Here is a 19,586-nt window from a genome sequence, read left to right as displayed (position 1 = left end):
CAGACAATGCAGCAAAACCATATCTGGATAGAAAAACACAGGAGAATAGGGCTGTTTGATATAACGATATATATCGGATGACGATATAAAAACGTCTATCGTTTTATTTTACGCTATCGTTTGTTTCGTGGTGTCGCAAAATAAACTGTTTACAGCAATATTTTTTCATTGTTTTGATGGTCACTGTAGTGGCTATATTAATTTCTTAAAGTTCTCTCTTTCTCTTATATGTAATATAACCACACTGCTGATGGACAAGCGCCTGTTTTTATGCGTTGTGGTTAGCAACAACGATGGTAACACCATCGCGTGTCCGCTTGTTTATGTACCACATAAACCTTTCACAATAAAGCTCAAGATCCTGTTGAGACTTTTCAAAATAAAATGAATCACGTGAAAGAGCAGATTATTTACGGATGAGAATTAAAAAAGAGCCGCCAGGTGCTAAAAAATAAACCTTAGACTCAAACGTTAGAACAGGCTTTTTCCCGCAGCACGCCGTGTAATAAATACTCACAAAGAAAACGGCGGCCGTTACAACTTATGTCTAAAAATGTATAGTTTCATGCATCGGTTAAAACACTAGACTCCAGCTGCATGACGCGCAGCTGGAAAGACTTCCCGCAAGTCGAGCTGCCCGAGATTCACAGAATTTACAGAAAATGTTACATTTTTGTGATTTATATCGTTATCGGACGATAGAATTCTTATATCGGGATATGAGATTTTGGTCATATTGCACAGCCCTACTGGAAAGTGTCTGATTGGCATCAACATGACAATGATCCTAAACACACAAACAATGCAGTAAAACCATATCTGGATAGAAAAACACACAGGAGAACACTATTGGTCAAGGACTGGCCTCCCCAGAGCCCGGACCTCAATATTACTGAAGCATTGTGGGATCATAGTGACCAAATATTGACTTTCAAGCTCGACAGAACTGTTTGTGCCTTCGATACTGCATTCCCATGTACATTTGCACATATTTCAATAAATTGATGCACACATTTCCCAGCTTCCTAGAATAATATATAAATATTTGCACAGTAATGTAGTGCTTTATCGTGGTTACACAATATCATTGTTTTCCAAATTTAATAATGTGCCAGTTCACCTAATTAGCCCTGTGATTAGCTTTCTGTCATTTTCCCTTTGTGAGTTTGTTCTTCACAACAAATTAATAAACTTCCAGTTGTCTTCATGTATTTCATAATTGGCCCCACAACCAAGAACAGTACCACCAGAGTATTGATAAGCTATCTAAAGGGATAATGGGATGATATATTGCCGTATTCATTATTTTGTGTCATTGCTACTACAAAGAATAGAAAACAATTCCGCATTCTTAATTCACAAGGGATGGTTGGTAGGATGGAATAATGAAAGCTGTATATAATCCCTAATCAAAACATGGAATAGGATAGACTTATTCCTAGACTACAAGTCACCATTTCACATACATTTATTTCATCCTCCCTGCATTCACATTCAAGTAAATCCAGTTTAGAAACACCAGTTAACTAAAAACTGATTTTTTTTTTCTACAGTGGGAGGAAGCTGGCGGACCCGGTTGCTCTTTGGTTTGCACTCATTGCTCAGACACACTTAACCTGGTGCATTGTGCTTGTAGCAGTGATTGTCCGGGCTGAGAAAGAAATTTAATGTCAAATAAATCAATAAATAATGAAATCAGATGTGTTGTCTTCAGGACATCTGCAGCAATAACACCATCTCTTTTAATCTAATACTAATTACTCAGCAATTACTTGGCAGGTGTGGAGGTTTATGGCTTTCATTATTCCAGCTCGTGCTTTTTTGATGGAACAAAAACAATCCACCCACAGAGGGTTTATGAATAAACACTGAACCTGCATTACATGCTTCTGAAAACAATTTCTTCTAAGAATCTCAGTTATTATTCATGCCCTTCATATTCCTTTAGTTGAAGAGGTGTAAAGCGAAGATGCATGCGAAGAAAAATGTCTTACTGGAACAGATTGACGCTGTCTTGGTCATTTGGTTTTATCACCAAGCTGAAAGGCTCTGTCAGGTCCTTCCTGCTGTCTGCCAACGTCACTCCTTTTCTGTTTCATCGTCACCCTGTTCCCATCTCGTACCTTATCACCGTCATCGTTCTCTCCCTGTCAGCCCAAACCCTCCCTTCTGTGTCCATCTTACCCTTTCCCAGTTGTTCTTCTTATTCAGCTTCCGTGTTTGTTGAAGAGCCAGTAAAAGTCAGGCCAGCAGCAGCTGTCCAAACACGGATGGCCCCCCACGGGTTCCTAGTTGATTTCCTGCAAGCTATTACTATTGCCCAACATTTCCACTACTGTCACCATGGTGCCAGTCGTTGGAGGGGGGCTGAACTAGCAGTGCGAATATGTGATAAAATGAAAATGAAGGAGTGCTTCAGGGAGCTGAGGAGAAACTACAAGACTGGAAAATAAGAAATAAAAATGCCCATGAAGAATAAAATGACAAATGTAACGGTTTAAGAAAACAAAAGTCAAAAAGGATATGTAATAAAAGTCCACTTGTGGTTCTATGTATGCTGAGATCAACAGAAGACAAATGACTGCAAAGACATTCAAAGATCCTGCAGTCTGTCCATTTTACAGTAAGATTGAACAACAGGAACAGCAAGACAGACGGTCAAGCTAACTGCTAGAAACTGCTAAAAACATTGCTTTAAACACTTGCAGACTGAAACTCCAAACCTTTACTTGCTAAAGACATAACAGTCCAGGCATGCGGGGCAGTTTACACCAATACTGTTCACAACATTCAGTTTGACAGACTCAAAAACATGTTTTAGGGTACTGGACCACCAAATGCTGCCAACTTAATCCCTCATCACTTAAGACTATCAAACACAATTAGCAAGGCAAAGAAGCAGCATGAATGCTCACTTGCACTATTCTAGGTTTGAACCTGCATGCTCTTTTCTCTGGCAGCTACAGTTTCTTCTCCACCCGTCCATCCTCTTTCACTTATTCTTATCAGGGTTACGTAGGGTTGGGGCCTATCTCAGCTACAATAGGGTACAAGCCAGGGTACATCCTGGGCAGGTTGCCAGTCTTATGAGGGTTAATGACATCTAATATGACACTACATACTGCTTCCCATCTGGGTGAAGGACACTCACAAAAGAGACTATAAATCTCAATAGTCTCAAATTCTAGTTTTAAAAAAGGATTCAATGAAAACATTCTTCCAAAAAATATTCCCTCATTTATTGAAAGGGAAAGTTGCTGTCAACTGTCCACTATCTGATCTAATGACTGTAGAGGCCAGGGCATATGGGTTACATCATTTTCATACTCATCAAACCACTCGTTGACCCTTCATGCTCTGTGAATGGGATTCTGGAAAACAAGTCCCATCAGCATCAAGACGTTTCATCAAACGGTGATCACGGGTGATCACGCTGAAGAACTTTCCATTTATTATCAGTGCCCCACCATCTAAGAGGACAAGTTAATCCAAAACAACCACTCAACCACTGCATTCATGATCCCCCAGATCTTACTGAAGGGTTCAACACTCAGGTTTTTTATTTAATCTGTTTTCCGATAGACCAGATTTGACAAAAAAAACCTGAAGTTAAAAAAGAACAGGCAGCATCACAGCTGCTGTTCAACACCGTCTTCCATTCCACTCAAATGTGAAATAACACTCACCGTGTCTGATTTTTGAATGCCCACCACCTAATTATCTAGCACTTTGCTTTAGCAAAGTGCTAGATAATTTTTTTTAGTATTTATAGTTCCATGAGTAACCATTTTCTATCTATTTTGGGTCCCTTGACGCTCATACTAACACTGGCAGGGACGCTGTGTACCCACCTGCTAATTTCCTGGATTTAATGATGTGAAATTAGGGACCACATTTGTAGAGAAAACTCGCCCACAAATCGAACACAGCAGGTCGTCTTACATGGTAATTAGGAAGTGTTAAATTAAGCTTAAGCTTTAACAAATCTCTCGAATTTGCATTTCCACAAGCAGGTTTGTAAAGTTGTCAAGAGTTTGATGAGCCCACCTCAGAACACATATATGCATCAGAAGTCTTACAGCAGGAAATAGGACCAGATTATAAAGGTGTTCTTGGGAGAACACCAGGATGTATTTCATGTTGTTTCCAAGTGCATAAAAGAGTTATCTAGTTGATCGCTATCTACAGTTTACAATGTACCCTGTGTGTTATGGTGTGTCGAGAATACAACAGATTAAAAAGTCTTTACAGCTCTGAACTCTTTTCACAAACATGTCCCTGCTGAAGCTCTGAAAAATGTTTTTGTTTGCCCATTGCTGTACTTGCTATCTCCTGCCCTATTACTAAGACTACCAGTGGAGTACAGGTATTAAACTGCTGCATGGGTGGCTTACGGAAAGGAAGGTCAGCAGCCCAATTAGCCCCTGCTGAAATGCGAAGAGGTGAAGTGATGGAGTGAAAGACAGGCAGTAAATTATAACATTAGGTGTTTCTTTTTTTTCTCTTCTCCCAAGCAGTAATTGCTTTTTGTCCTGGTCTTATAGAAACGATTTTTTTTCCTCCAGGAGGAGAAACATTTATCTCATTTGATTTAGGATGGGAGCGTTCACCACCATTAAATGATCCTAAAACAAAAGGAGTTGCAGTAGCAGTAATGGGACAATGTGTCGGTCTGCACACAGCAGGTGAGGAGAACAGGAAGTCCAGTCATATCTGCCATTTAACTGCTCAATTTTCAAAGTAAAAACCCTAACCTCATTAGTGTTATACTACTGTCCTGTCGTGACCATTTGCATTTTTTCTTTTTTTGCACTAACAAGAAAATTAGAAAAACTGTTCTCTAATGTCCCTCATTTATTCTGCAGGCTGTATCTGAAAGATGACATCACCAATTGGCCACAATCCTCTCGTGAAGCCTGAGAGGTTTTGCATAAACTGGAGGGTGGATGTCCCTTAGAAAGCGAAGAATAGTATTGGCCTTTCATTCACAAGGTATGCTATCTCTTAAGAACAAAAACCCATTAGGAAAACATACTGATGCCATAGATCAAGGGAGCTTTGGGTTGTTTTGCAGTAGACGTTTATACAATCCACCGTTTGACAGAATGAAGGTTTGAAGCCTTTTAAGATGCTTCCACAGTGGCTTCCATTTTCCAACCCAGAGGCTGTGTCTATCATTTATATACAGCCTATTACTCTTCCCTGATTTCTTAGTATTGAGGCAGCCCCTAACTTCATTACCTTTCCCTCACATCAAGTTGCCAGGTTTTAATATCTGATTATGAGGTTCAAATACGCCACGCAACAACAGTCAAGCTTTATCCTGCACAATGACACAACTCTGCTGATAACTGAATGAAGGTTATGAAATCTGAACTTAACTGATGGTCTTAATATCAAACCCTAAAAACACAACCCTTGTGTGTTTTCTACATTTTCAAATGTGCATCGTAGATTTGATCAAAGACGCACAACCAAATGTTTGAACGCATGCTTTTCATCACCCTCGCTTTCACTGTTCGTCATCCTCACCGGGATATGCGTGTACGCTGTGTTTATGCGAGTGCGTGTCATCTTATATGAGTGTGCATGACAGCGACGTTATGCACTCCTTCATATGTAATTCAAGTGATTGCTTCTGTCCTGGTGTGACTGCAGGAGCTTAAGGCAACAGCTGTTCTCTGCTGCTCTGACTGTTGTGGCTGCATCCCACATCTCCCCACTCCACTACTGTCACTCCACATTCCTGTGCTGGCGCATGTCTGAAGGCTCAGACCTGTTTTTTGTATCATTAGAGATTGCAAAAATCTGCATTAACAAGACATGGGCGTTTTTGGAAAGGGTCAAAGGATCGTTATTAAAAGTTCAGCTGTACAGATCAGCTCTGTTGTAATTTGTAGAGGTTTGCAGATCTCTGTCAATGTTTTACACATATTCATATTCTCTCTGTTTCTTTTGAAGAAAGATGAGAAACAGGCTGAGTTGAGAAAGTAATAAATGACAAACCAGCTACAGAATGAACCTTTCCATCATTATAAATCTGTTGGACTGAAGTTATTTGAACACCTTTTCCTGTCCTAAACATCACACTCGTGTGAATCTATTCTTCTTGGGACGAAGACTAAAAGAAGGCAAAAGCATAAAGACAATAGCCAAGTGGATCAAGTCTGTTTCCAAATGTCTTGCTGACACTCATTCAAGCTGCAATCTGGGCAGTTATTAGGCTGGGTCAACACCTTTGCCATGTTTCTCGAGTTGGTCTCCAGCAGTTTTAAACATGATGGGATCTGCCGCGGGTGGGGCCACTGCCATCTGGGAGAGTCGATCCAACGTGGGATAGTGCTTGCTCTGCCAATGTTTAGGTGGGCTGTACATGTCAAAGCGATAATCACTTGAATGCCAGAACCCGGAGCTGTCAAGCAGAACACTGGCTTTTAACGAGATGATCAATATCATTCACTTCACAGGTCAGTGGTTTAATGTTGTGGCTGATTGGGGTGCATCTCTTCTTTATCTACCTCCTCTATCTATGCTCAGTGCACTCCCAGTATTGAAAGCTCCAAAAAATCCAATTTCTTTAATGGCAACTTGACGCTAGCTCCAAAAATGATTTAAGCTCCCATTTTAAAATCACCCATTTCTATATTTACCCATTTAGAGTTTTATTAAGCCTAAAAGTTAGCTAAAAAGTTAGCTTAAAGTTTGTTTTGACTGAGGTGTCAGTCATTTATATACCATTGAAAGAAGTAGAAAAAAATGAGAAAAAATAAGCTTATAATTTGTCTATGGAAAAAAGCATGCAAATAACATAGTCTGAAAGAAACTGTAATTAATAAATGTCAGGGTAATGTCTCCATTTATGGAACCACAGTTCCATGATATTGCTTTGATTTGTTTTTCATGGTTACGTTACACAAGCTCTTTTCTTGGGTCTATCAGGCTTACAGGTGTGCTGGCCTTTGGCAGAAAAAAAAGTGTATCAATATGCAAACAGTGAAGTATTTCAAAAGCTATCATCTACAAAAGTTCCCAAGCAGGCAACAAAGAACTTTATATTGATTAATCCTCCGAGATGCATTCTACTAGCTTTGGCCCAAACTCATTTTCTCTGTCATGTTTTCTATTCTTCAACCAGCAGTTGCTCTCAGCAGCAATTATGCTATTATCTAAACCACACAAAAGACCAGTGCAGGCAAAGTGGAACAAAACACAATTTTGGTCCTTTTAACAACTATGTGTTGCCTCAGGTAACATTAGGCATTTCTGCAGACCTCTCAAAGGAAGATGGGTGGCAAATCTGTGCCAAGATTCAACTCTTTCCTGAGTAGAAAGCTCTGTTCTCTGCTATTGTATCATAGAATATCTGTATGCATGTGCTAAATTTCAATACTTTAATTATAAGAAAACTGCAATGCTACTCTATACCCCTTATAGAAATTTCATCTGTATTAACCTCACTGACCTAGTCCTCAAGGTTTCAAATTCAGATATGCCCTATGTAGGTTAAGTGGGTATTTCTGTTTATTTCTGCATGGAACTCAATTCTTCACATTCACACCACAGTATGTCCTCCATTTCTTCTTCTTTCCCTCATGAATTATCAATAGCTTGCTCCCATGCGTGGTGATAAGTCTTTGAAAAGTGACCGTGAATACATATAAGCAGACATTAAGAATTAATCAGCCCCTGCTACATTCACATCACCACAAGAGTATATTTTGTGCTTTTCAGGAAACATAGAATACTGTATGTGTCAGAGTTCCTACCAGGAAGGGCATGGCAAGGTCAGCAAAGTAAACAAACGCGGCCCCCAGTGTAAATCCTACAGCCACAGGCACGAAAGCAAATGAGCCGTACTTCCCAGAATCCTCCGCCATGTCGATGGCTGGTGCCAGCAGTGACCAATAGGAAGCAGCCAGCATTACCTGAAATATACAGAAAAAGAGGGAAAAGGGGAAATTTAAAAAAAGAAGAAGAATATGAAGCTTGGATTTTTGTGTACTTTTGCTTTCAGTCCAAAAATGCTGTCAGATTAGAGGAAAAAGGAAAAGGATGGAGGATGCCCTATAGTGCTGTAAAGTCATGAGTCACCCCTCAATTCTTTATTTTTTGTTAGGAAAATGGAAATGATGAAGTGATTTACTGAAACATGTACTACATGGAAATCCATGGAAATAAATTATATAGGGCAATTCAATCCTTCAACACAGCCTGAACACTCCGAGGCAAGTTTTCTTGTCATTTCCTGAAGTAGTCTTCAGGAATAGTTCTCCAGGCTTCTTGCAGGACTTTCAAAGCTCTGTTGGATGCTGACTGTCTTTGGTCCCATTCTCTGTCAAGATGATCCTACACTGCTTCAATAATGTTGAGGTCTGGACTTTTTTCTTAAGGTTTTTCACAGGAGCCAAACGTTATTGTAAGCTTCTTTTTTTTTTTTTAGTGGTCTTAAGTGATAGTTCTTCAGGTGTTCAGAAGCGCCTTCAAAGTTCTTTGGATTTTGGCTGCTTTTTCACTCATTTTCAGTCCGGTCCTTGCAACAGTAAATCCTTGCACTCAACTCAAGGGATGAACTAGTGTTGTGTATATTTGTAACTGATGATTTAGCAAATAACCAACTGTTAAAGTGTTACAAAATGTTAAACATAGGTTGAAAGCAAAAAGAACTACTTATCAAAAACTCTGCATATTTAAGCAACAAATGTCCAAAAGGAAACCCAGTTGATCCATCTACTGTTCACTGAAGCCTTATCAGAAATGCTGTGAGTGGAAGGGTGACTTCCAAGAAGCATTCTTAAGAAAGAGAAATGGGAAGAAAAGACTCAGGTATGCCAAACATGAAGACTGGGGTGAAAAATCGGTGGTGTTATGGAGTGATGACTCTAAATTTGACATTTTTGGTTCAAATCATTGTCAATATGTAATGGGTACAACAGTGAGTGTCTACAGCTATCTGTAAAACACAGTGAAGTTCTATCAGAGTTTGGAGCTGCATTTCAGACAGTGTTGTTGGGGATCCTGTTAAAATTGATCGGCATATCAACACAGAAGAGTACTCTCAGATTTTCATCACTCATAGAACGCCAATACACCAACTGATAAAACCCTACCTAGATAACATTTTTTTTTTTTATAAAAACACACATAATGGAACACTTTCAGTCATAGAGTGATGCCCCCAGAGCCACAACCTCAGCATTATTGAAGCAGTGTAAGATCATCTTGACAGAGAATGGCACAAAAGACAGCCAACATCCTTCAAGAAGTCTGGAGAGCTATTCCTGAATACTGTGTAAAGAAATTAAAAGAAAGCTTGCCCAAGACAGTTCAGGCTATGCTAAATAAAGATGATGATGCCAAATATTGACTTTCAACTCACCAGAATTGTACAAATGCTCGTTTCCCACAACCTGCATCATGTTTGTATGTTTTTAATAAATCAATGCACCAATTTTCCATTTTAAAGAAATAATGGATGACAAGACTTTTGCACAGTACTGTAAAGCTGTCCGTGTAAGCCAATCAAGACATAAATTTAAACTTGGCAGAAAGAAAGTTATAAAACAAAACTATCAATCAAAATCTTTCCATTAAAAATCTTCAATCCCAAGAGCTGTTTTATAAAATCCAAAACAGTGTGACCTATAGATACGGAAGAGCATTAGGGCCACTGGGGAAAAAAAAGTGGGCATGTCTTTTTTTTTCCCCTCTTCTTTTCCTGAATTCTGAGAAAAGTCAGAATTCTGACTTTAATCTCAGAATTCTGACTTTAATCTCAGAATTCTGACTTTAATCTCAGAATTCCGACTTTAATCTCAGAATTCTGACTTTTTTCTCAGAATTCTGACTTTAATCTCAGATTTCCGACTTTTTTCTCAGATTTTCTTTCCAGTGGCCCTAATCCTCTTCCGTATATAGAGGCTATCATTTATTAATATCCAACTTATCTTATGGAGATTTTTTAGTTGGTTTCATTTTATTGCTTCTTTTCTTTTCTGTCGCAGTATGGCAGATGAAACTCTGTTGGCAGTGACACTGATCTTTTCAAATTCTTTCAGGTCACCTGAATTGCCTATTTGAAGCATTTCTCTGATCATTCATAACATCAAGACACAACACTCCAGTCTGAAGATCTTCAGCAACAAATGGTGCATAATAATTAACCAGTGAACATCACTGTTAACAGCACTTAAAACTGCAATTGAATTCTTTTGAAGTTCCCCAAGTTTTATTGGTGCATGTGTGGATATGTGTGCTGCCATTGTCACTGTGTGTAATTGTCCAGTATTCAGTACCTTCTTAGGTAATTCACCCTGAACGCATTGTTCACTCCAGATCACAGTGTGTTTGTATAAACTGTCAAAGTCCAGACAGAGAGAGCAGCACACAGCAGTGCATCTTTTCAAGCTTAATGTGTGTGTACACAACACATATTCAGCTTCTATTGTGCATCACTGAAAAGTTGCCGAAGCACTTTTTTTTGTCTTGGAGGCCCCTGTTGAAGTTATGTAGAGGTGCTTATCAAGCATTGTCAGGTTTGTATAACAATGCCAAAGTTGACTAGAATCCTGGGAAATAAAAGGTTTTGTCTTATTTGTGTTGAACTATCCGAGCTTTGCAGCAATCAAGTGACTGAAAGAGACAAATGATCATTTCTTACTCATCAAAAAGATCCCCTTCTATTTTCCATCTACACTATAACCGGTCTGACACACTCAAACACATTTTATCCATTTGCCTAAATGTGATTTCTTGCCACTTTCAGATCGGCAGTCAAAAACTATCTGCACTTACTTTTAAAGCTTTCATGACAGAAATGCCATTTATTCTGAGTGCACCGGCTTTCAAACCGAGTCCCCAGTCAGCAGCACAATGGAATAACCATGGAGAGGGAACAAAGTTATGAGGATATAAAAAGAAAGCTCAATTTAAAAGAATATAAATTGCATTTCTTTGTGCCCATGACAGTATGTCTACGGTTTAAAGAGAAGCCAGAAAGAAACCTAGTGAGAAATTGAACCAAACTAAAAATCCAGTTGAACAATATGGCATTTAATGAAATTAAAGTTATTTCAGTGGTAATACAGTTCAATACAATCATTACAAAAACAGCCAAAGAAACCCTTAAAAAAGAAGAAGAGCAGATCTACAGCATTCATTAATGCAATCAGGCCTTCTTTACATGATCTAACTGATCATTTCCAAACTCACACCATGTTTTAGCCATGTTGGATCCTGATGATGTTTATCAAAGACCTCATACTAATCCCAGCCCTAAGGGAAGGGTTAGAATCAGGATTTAACACCAGTGATGACTTAGACCTCAATATGTTAAAAGGCAGCAACATTTCAGCAACTTTTTAATGTAATGTTAGAATTTTCTTTTAATTACCCTATAAAATGCAAATGATTGGCTGACTTCTTGGTTGAAGAAGAATGACCGATTTGATACACTCAGATGTATGACTGAAGTTTTTTCCTCTTCTTCTAACTGGGAAAACGTAATGAGAAGAAGGGTTTTGCCAGTGAAACTGATTACAGGGGCCACAGCACTCAACTTAATGGGAGCACTGGTTTTAAATGTGTATAATTATACCAGGAGCAGCCTGATTGCTAATTACAAAAGAAGCTCCCTTTCTCTGCTGTTCCACTTCAATTGCTTTCCAATTATAACTGGTAGTTTTAAGCAATCTGGTGGCTAAGCACAAGCAACTGGTTCTAGTGATAACTCTCAAAAAGTAGGACCTTTTTGTTTGCTCCTCTGTCAACTTGGAAACTTCTTAGAGGCTTGGCTCATTTTGACAACTTGACCTCACGCCTAGTTGCACCAGCAGCATAAGCCATAATCACACCAGACATTTTTCTTTTTTCATCTTCAACACCAGGTCTCATCACATTCAATTTCAAAGTGCAGTGAGTAGAAACGCTTTTGCTGCACACAGATATCAAGCCTCAGGTGCACAATCTTTGCATTTGTTATGTGAATGGGAATTCAAGCACGATCAGCCAATTACATTTCAAACTCTGTTTGTACCAATTCATTTAATATCTTTTAACCAATAGTCCAATATTAGCTGTTTGGAAATGTATTAGTATCTGCATTTATAATGGGCGCAAAATTAAAATGTAAAAAGTAAAGAAAACATGGAAGAACTCTTCAACCATGTTGATGTTGTGTAGTTTGTCCACCAGAAGGCCCAAATTTCCAGAACATGTGTTTGAAACACACAAAAACACAACTAGCTGATCTGAGTTGGACAGCGTAAGTAAAAACTCTTTTAAATAAGTACTCATAACAAACGTTAGGGGACTATCTTTATATTTCATATAAAGTTCTGAAAGAAAGAACTATCAGCTGATATCAGCATCAGTCTTAAAAATCCTATTGTAATTGGTCTCTAACAACCACTATATAATATATTAAATAGGTTGAAGTGATTTGAGAATAGTTTTGACAAAATGAAGAAAAAGGCAAGAAATCAAACTACGGACATGTACAATCAACCTATTTACAAACTTGTGCATAAGATGACTGGTGTTATAAAGAGAATTACTAACTATTATAAATTATTTCCACTCTTAAAGTACAAACTACAGTCAGCTACACCTTAGTGGCAAATAACTTGAATTAAAAACACACACATACATTTATAAATTCACATTTATCCATTTAACCCGCATTCATTTATTTTTTCACATTTAGACTATTTGTCATATCCTTACATTCTTTTGTGTGATGAGCTAAGTGGATAATGGTTATAGCTTCATTTTTAGCACAGAGACATGAAAGTTTTTACTCTGTTGGTACAGAGTTTTATTTCAAGCTACATTTATAAATTCTACTTCTCAAACAAATAGTACTGATTAATGGAAGGGGTAAAATAATTAACAAAGAATATAATCAATGTAATCATTAACTGAGTTTGCTGTAATATATCTAACTGATGCTCTAAAAATATGAATTTTCTTTGATTGTCATACTAAAAATCACTTCACGAGCTTCTCAACGTAGCCACTTAAAAAGAACACACTGATTGTGAAATCGTGCATAATGATGTTCATACTATTGTTCATGCAACTTTCATATTCAGTTGCTAAAAAAATTATTCAATACTGCTTTTAGTTTACAAAGTTTAGTTACAAAGATCATTGTTCCTTCTTTTGTTTACAGCAGAAGATTATGGGATCCGTTGTTATTATGCTATTTATGTGTAGAGTGCACTACAGCAACTCTAGCCTAAAGGCCAATGGTATCACAAGTACTTCATTCAGTACACACTAGATCTCAGTGGTTTGGGGTTTAATGTCAGGATCATTACTTTTTAGCATCACATAGTCCAAATCATGCAGGAGCTTATCGATTACTAACTACTTTTAGATGGGGTGAAGTTTTTTATCTACTGCCATCCTGCTGTATGATGTCATTAACTGTTTAGGTGATTTCTTCAATCAATAAGTCTGACAGCAATCAGGCCTGGCTGTCAGTAGTGAAACTGATTTTTTTAAACTGTTCTTAGTTAATTCATGAGCTAATAAAGAGAGACAATAATTTTTCACAAGTTCAGATAGCATTTTAAATCGGGCGATCATGGCTCAAGAGTTGGGAGTTCGCCTTGTAATCTGAAGGTTGCCGGTTCGAGCCCCGGCTCGGACAGTTTCGGTCGTTGTGTTCTTGGGCAAGACACTTCACCTACCGCCTACTGGTGATGGCCAGAAGGGCCGATGGCGCGATATGGAAGCCTCGCTTCTGTCAGTCTGCCCCAGGGCAGCTGTGGCTACAACTGTAGTTTGCCTCCACCAGTGTGTGAATGTATGTATGAATGGGTGGATGACTGGGTGTGTAAAGCGCTTTGGGGTCCCTAGGGGGGACTAGTAAAAGTGCTATACAAATACAGGCCATTTACCATAAATCATCATTTAAAAATGGCTTTTTGTATCTACTCGGGTTATCTTTCTCTAATATTAATTTTTTTTGATGATCTGAAAGTGTGACAAATATGCCAGAAAGGGACAACGTAAATTGTGTACACAAGGTAAAACAAGATTTGTACAATTCTAACACACTGGAAAAATATTTTTCAACATTTTTTTAAGTAGTCTTAAGGAATAGCTCTCCAGGCTTACTGAAGGTCGTTTCAAACCTCTTCTTGGGGTGTTAGCAGCCTTTGAATGTCTGCTCAGTCAAGATGATCCCACATTGCTTAAACAATGTTGAGGCTCATGCTCTGGGGTGACCAATCAATGGCTGATAATGTTCTATTGTACCTTTTTCTATCCAGGTACACTGTTTCTTTTTATGCCAAAAATGCTCTTGTGCATTTTTGCATACCTCAGCCTTCTTTCCTGGTTTCAGTCCCTTCTTAACAGCTACTCTTCCATTGATGCTACTTTCAGATATATATATCTACTAGTTTTTAGGCCTGGTACTTCTTCTTTGGACCTCCACTTATCGAGTTCTTCAATTTTGTTCAAATGACACACTGAACACCATGCTGGGGTATGAAAAGTTTTTGTCTAATAGCACTTCTTGGAAACATCTTGTTGGAGCAAAAACAATGTGTTATGCTTGTCAAACTGTTTTATCTTTGACATTTTTATGTAGATTCTGCTAAATAAATGGAAACAAACTCTGTGTTTTTTCTTTGCTAAGTTTCCAGTTCTGTGTAACACTGGTTCATCCTTGAGTTTTGTGCCTTTTTATGACTCATGACTCATAGGTCAGAGATAAGTGGCTTAACAAACAAACAAAAAGAAACAATCCTCTGAAAATGGCAGCCAATGTACAAAGAAAAAGGACCTTAAGAAAGCCTGGAGAACTATTGCTCAAGACCACTTTGTTCAAGGGAGAATTGTGAAAAGACTACAACGGTTATAAGTTATAAGTTATCTACTAATCGGAAGGTTGGCTGTAAAAAAGTGCATGTATGAATGAGTCTGAATGGGTAAGTTGTATACAGAGCTTCAAATCCTCAGACAGCGTGGAAAAGTGCTATGTAAGAACCAGTCCATTTACTATTACTTAAAAATCAAGATGATGTTATTTTTACTTTCTCTTGGTTTCTCTTCTTACCTTACCTTACCTTCTTATCTTATACTTTCCAGAAGTATTTGGACTGACATTCATGGTCTCCAGAGAATGTTTCATAATGGTTTGGTGACTCCTGGTCTGCTTGTTCTGGACCCTAATGTCTTTATCTCCAGGTGCAATTTTGAAAAGGCTGGGACAATATGTCAAAAAAGCATATCAAATGTTTAAACTGATCAAATGTACCATTTAAAGAAAAAGATCATTTTGAATTTGATGGCAGCAACACATCTAAAAAAAGTGTAGCATCCGCCTTTCTTTTAACAACAGTCTAGAAATCTCTGGGAACTGTGGAGACCAGTTGCTGGACTTTCAGGAGAACAATGTTTCTTATTCTTGTCTAATGGGATTCAGCTACTCAACAGGCCTCAGTTCTCCTTGTTATGTTTTTCATTTTTTGATGTTTGTTTGGTAAATGGACTGATTCTTATATAGGTCTTTTATATTCTGCTTAACCACTCAAATGTCTTTATACAACATGCCTCATTCCCCAGTCACACAAACTCATGCAAACACTTTTTTCTACGCATAAGTACTTTCTATCTAATATTCACATACATTCACACTGCGAGGAGGTCAGAATCTTGCCCAAACTCTTTTAATTAGCAGTGGTATGGTGTTTGACCCTATCTTGTTGAAATATGCAAGGTCTTCCCTGAAAAGGATGTCTGGATGGCAGCTTATTTTGCTATAAAACTTATTCATACCTTTCATTATTGTTGGTGACTTTCCAGGTGTGTAAGCTGCCAAATCTATAAGCAGTAAAGCCCTCCTATACCATAACAGATGGAGACTTTTGAACTGAGCATGGGACCATTAAGAAATAACAGCAGTGCAAATGATTGTAAATCCAGTAAAATGATCAATGTAGCCATTCTTCCATGCATAGAAGCAACGAAGCACAATGTCCAGGCATCCATGAAAAAGAGAATTTAAAAAGCTTTGATCTTAGGTTAATGTTTATCCTGAAGTCTTAGTTGTCATAAGAGTGAATCTTTTTTAAAGTGTTAAAATATTTACTGTCTGGGATACAATTACTATACAGGCTGTAGTGTAAGATATATCCTACTAATTTCTGTCTATATTTATATTGCAGGTTGAACTTTAATATACACTGAATGGAAGAAAAAGTAGGTTGAAAGAATAAATGCTTTACACAGCACCAGAATGAATGTTAATTTGCCCGAAACTTGAAGGGCCATAATACCTTTCAAATGAGAGCATTAATAACATATTTCTTCCATTTAACCAATGACAAACAAAAAAAAGGAGACAACACAAAGTAGCTTAATGTGTGCTCTCATCATTAAGGTCTATTTTATAGACACAATAGGGGCTTCACTCTTAGCAATTATCTGGATGCACCATAATCAATTCTGCAATCAGTGATTACAGTTTACCCTGCTGAGATGGGCTGAGTCATGTTCGCAGTAAACATAAATTTTAGAAAGTAACAATGAACATCAGAATAATTTGGGATACAATGTCCTGACAAGTACTGTGAGAGTCGCTCTGCAGCATGGACTGAAAAAATGTAACGTTATTGGTAAGTCTAAGCCCCTAGTCACACATACCTAGAGACCACTTGGTTAATATGACAACCACCTGCCACTTGGAAAAAAAAAGGTGTATTCCCCTACACATTTTTGGTGACTGGTTACTAGAGGTTGATGCTGATAGATCAGTTTGCTTGGGAAAATGTGTATTCCTTGACTGGTTGGCCAGGGGTTGCTAGCAGTTGCACTGTATACACTGTATATCTCTGGAAAGAGCTATTTCCTGCTCAGAAAACTTCCATGCAGTTGCTTTGGTTACTAGCAGATTTCATAAGTCAATCATAGTCTGCATGGAAAATTTATGGAATAATCTCCAAGCAGTAGTGAAACTGAAAAGTGCTATGGAAACTGGAAATGGAGCTCATTCACATCATCAAAGTAAGTACTTTCCACTTGTCATCCCACAATCTGGCAAAACATAAATCCAGTGACGTATCCTTCTGAATCCCAGTTTCTAAAATAAAAAAATTGTTTTGGCCAGTAAGGTTTAGAGGCTCATTTAACCAAAACCAGTGGCAAACAGATCTGATTATTATCATGGAGACAGGCATAAAACACATAAGATGAGCATTGACTGGCACTGTTAAGTACTTGGCATGTGAGACCCTCCATTTAGATTAAATTGTGCATGTTTTCATCTTACTGTCTATACCCCTTTACCATCTACAGCCCTGAAGCTTTACGGATAAGGATTATAGTAAATTGAGCCTCAAGGGTGTTCTCCTTAGATTTTCCTCTCATTATGTGTATGTTCCCAATGTCATCATTCCATTCTAATAGCCTATACTCCCTTTCAAGGCAAAATCCACCCATCCCACATCCATCCTGCTTTCGTCTATCCAACAGCTATTAATGTTCAAAGCCATCCACTTTGTCCCACTTCATTTTCTCTCTTTAAACCATAATAGACCTTGTTCCTTGGTACCCACGCCTAACTGCTGATTTGCCATCATCTCTCACCTTATCTTCCTCATACTGCACTTCAACCATCATTAAATGCACTGTCCTCAAGAGTCTCAGCTTCTTATTTTTAGGTCTCCCTCAGTCATCATGGGAACATTCAACCGTACTGGTTTAGCCAAAGGAATGTGCTTTTCTAAAATGCTTCTGACACAAAATAAGCTAGATTTGGTTAATTTTGGGTCACTGAAACTGGAAATGATATTTAAAAAAATGTTGGCTGCCTCTAGTTTTCCTGATTTGTTACTAGGTCACGGACCAAATGAGTTAAAATCCACTTCAACACCTTAATACTGGCAAAAATCCCAGAAAAAAAGAGGTAGATGCTCATTTTCAGGAGACCAATCTCCCTAAACTATTCATCCATTTTTTATGAAATCGTGCGTGTTTGAACTGGAATTTTATAAAGCATAAAATGTCAAACTCATGCCTGATCATCCACCATGAACTGCAATTAGGCACTGTGGCTGCTGTCCATGAGATCCTGCTGGAAACTCATTGCTATGAAACAAATCTCTGACAAAAAAATCAGCCCTAGGCTGACCATCAGTCATTGCATCACTCACAAATCTGAACCATTACAGCAGCGAGTCATTTTCACAAACTTCTTGACTCACAGCCTTCCAAAGTCTTTTGTTCATCTTAGTAAGTGGGGCAGGGGGAGCCACCAATGTGTTGAGAGATTTTCAGAGATGTGGGTAAAAGACATAAAATGTTAGATGCCACACCTGGCTGAATGATACTCAAGTGAAAGAGGTTTTAGTGCTGGCACGTTAGAACAGCATTCAACCATTTGCATCATTATATTAGACTGCATCTTTGTCTTAAAGTGAGAGACAAATACTATTGCATTTTTAATGAGATATTACAAATACAATCTTGTAAACACAAGTTCTGATCTCGTTAGCATTATCCTATAAACCATACACTGTTATGGGCAGCATGTTGGTGTCACCTCACAATAAGAAGGCCCTGGGCCCTCTGCATCCACACTATCGTTTTCAATCATTTCTGAACAGTTGTTTATCCACACTGAAACGACAGAAAACACTAACGTTCCTGTATTGCGGACGCGTGAAACGTAAGACAATTCGACCTGCGTGATTTCTGTCTGCTGTTTATTTACTTTCCGGAAACGTCGGGGCAAAATGTAGAGGAAAAGGACCGTCTTGAAATGGACTGACAATGAGGTGGTGTTGTTGCTTCTGGAGCATGTACAGACTGATATTAATCTTTAATAGGGCTGTCAAAATTGAGAGCAAACAAAACAACTGCTGTATAAAGCCCTCCGTAATCTTAGTTTAATTGGTCACATGACTGCATAATATGACTAATATGCATCATCGTTTTCGAAAAGCTCCAGGTTCAAAGTCCACACTGTAATGCAAAAACGGCATTTTCAAATGTATCCGCTTTAGAGAGCATTTTTAAAAAGCTCCGTTTTCCTTGACCAAAAACGCCATCTCAGTGTGGACAGAAAGCCAAAACGGAGAGAAAAAGATGCGTTTTCAAACGAAAAGATATTAGTGTGGACATGGCCTGATAATTGGTGATTCTAAATCCCGAAGGTGTGAATGTGAGCATAAGTCATTGTCTGTCTCTATGTGTTAGCCCTGTAACAGACTGACGACCTGTCCAGGGTATATATTCTAGCCTCATCCTATGACAGCACCCCGTGACCCTGAATTGGAAAGGTGATAAGTGAAAGAAAATAGATGGCTGGATGAATGCATGTTACACTGTCAGCAGTAAGAAATAATCATTACCCTAACAGGCTTCAGAGTATATAGCAACACTGTGGTTTGTGAATTTGGTTTGTTTGGTATGTTTTGAAAAAAAGAATCTGGGCAGATGCAATAACCACTGCAGTGTAATCTAGGCTTAATCATATGAAACTACCACAAACAAATGAGAGGATATTAATGGGGCAATTTGACTCTACTATATCATAGTATAGCTTGAGAGGCATTCAATGGGTCCCCGTTTTC

At 38.3% G+C, this 19,586-nt stretch overlaps 1 protein-coding gene across 2 annotated transcripts in view; it reads right to left on the bottom strand.

Annotated features, from left to right (window-relative positions):
- Positions 1-19,586, bottom strand: part of slc39a11 (solute carrier family 39, member 11) — a 179,344-nt gene that overhangs the window by 132,051 nt on the left and 27,707 nt on the right. For both annotated transcript variants that reach the window (XM_087845068.1, XM_087845069.1), the window contains exon 4: positions 7,767-7,925. In XM_087845068.1, the coding sequence (XP_087701194.1) occupies positions 7,767-7,925 (159 nt within the window). The remainder of the gene's footprint in view (positions 1-7,766; positions 7,926-19,586) is intronic.

Source organism: Neolamprologus brichardi, chromosome 8 (assembly GCF_056152115.1).
Source record: "Neolamprologus brichardi isolate AB-2024 chromosome 8, ASM5615211v1, whole genome shotgun sequence".
NCBI lineage: Eukaryota > Metazoa > Chordata > Actinopteri > Cichliformes > Cichlidae > Neolamprologus > Neolamprologus brichardi.
The sequence above is the reverse complement of the archived record's forward strand: the minus strand, read 5'-3'. Positions and strand labels throughout refer to the sequence as shown.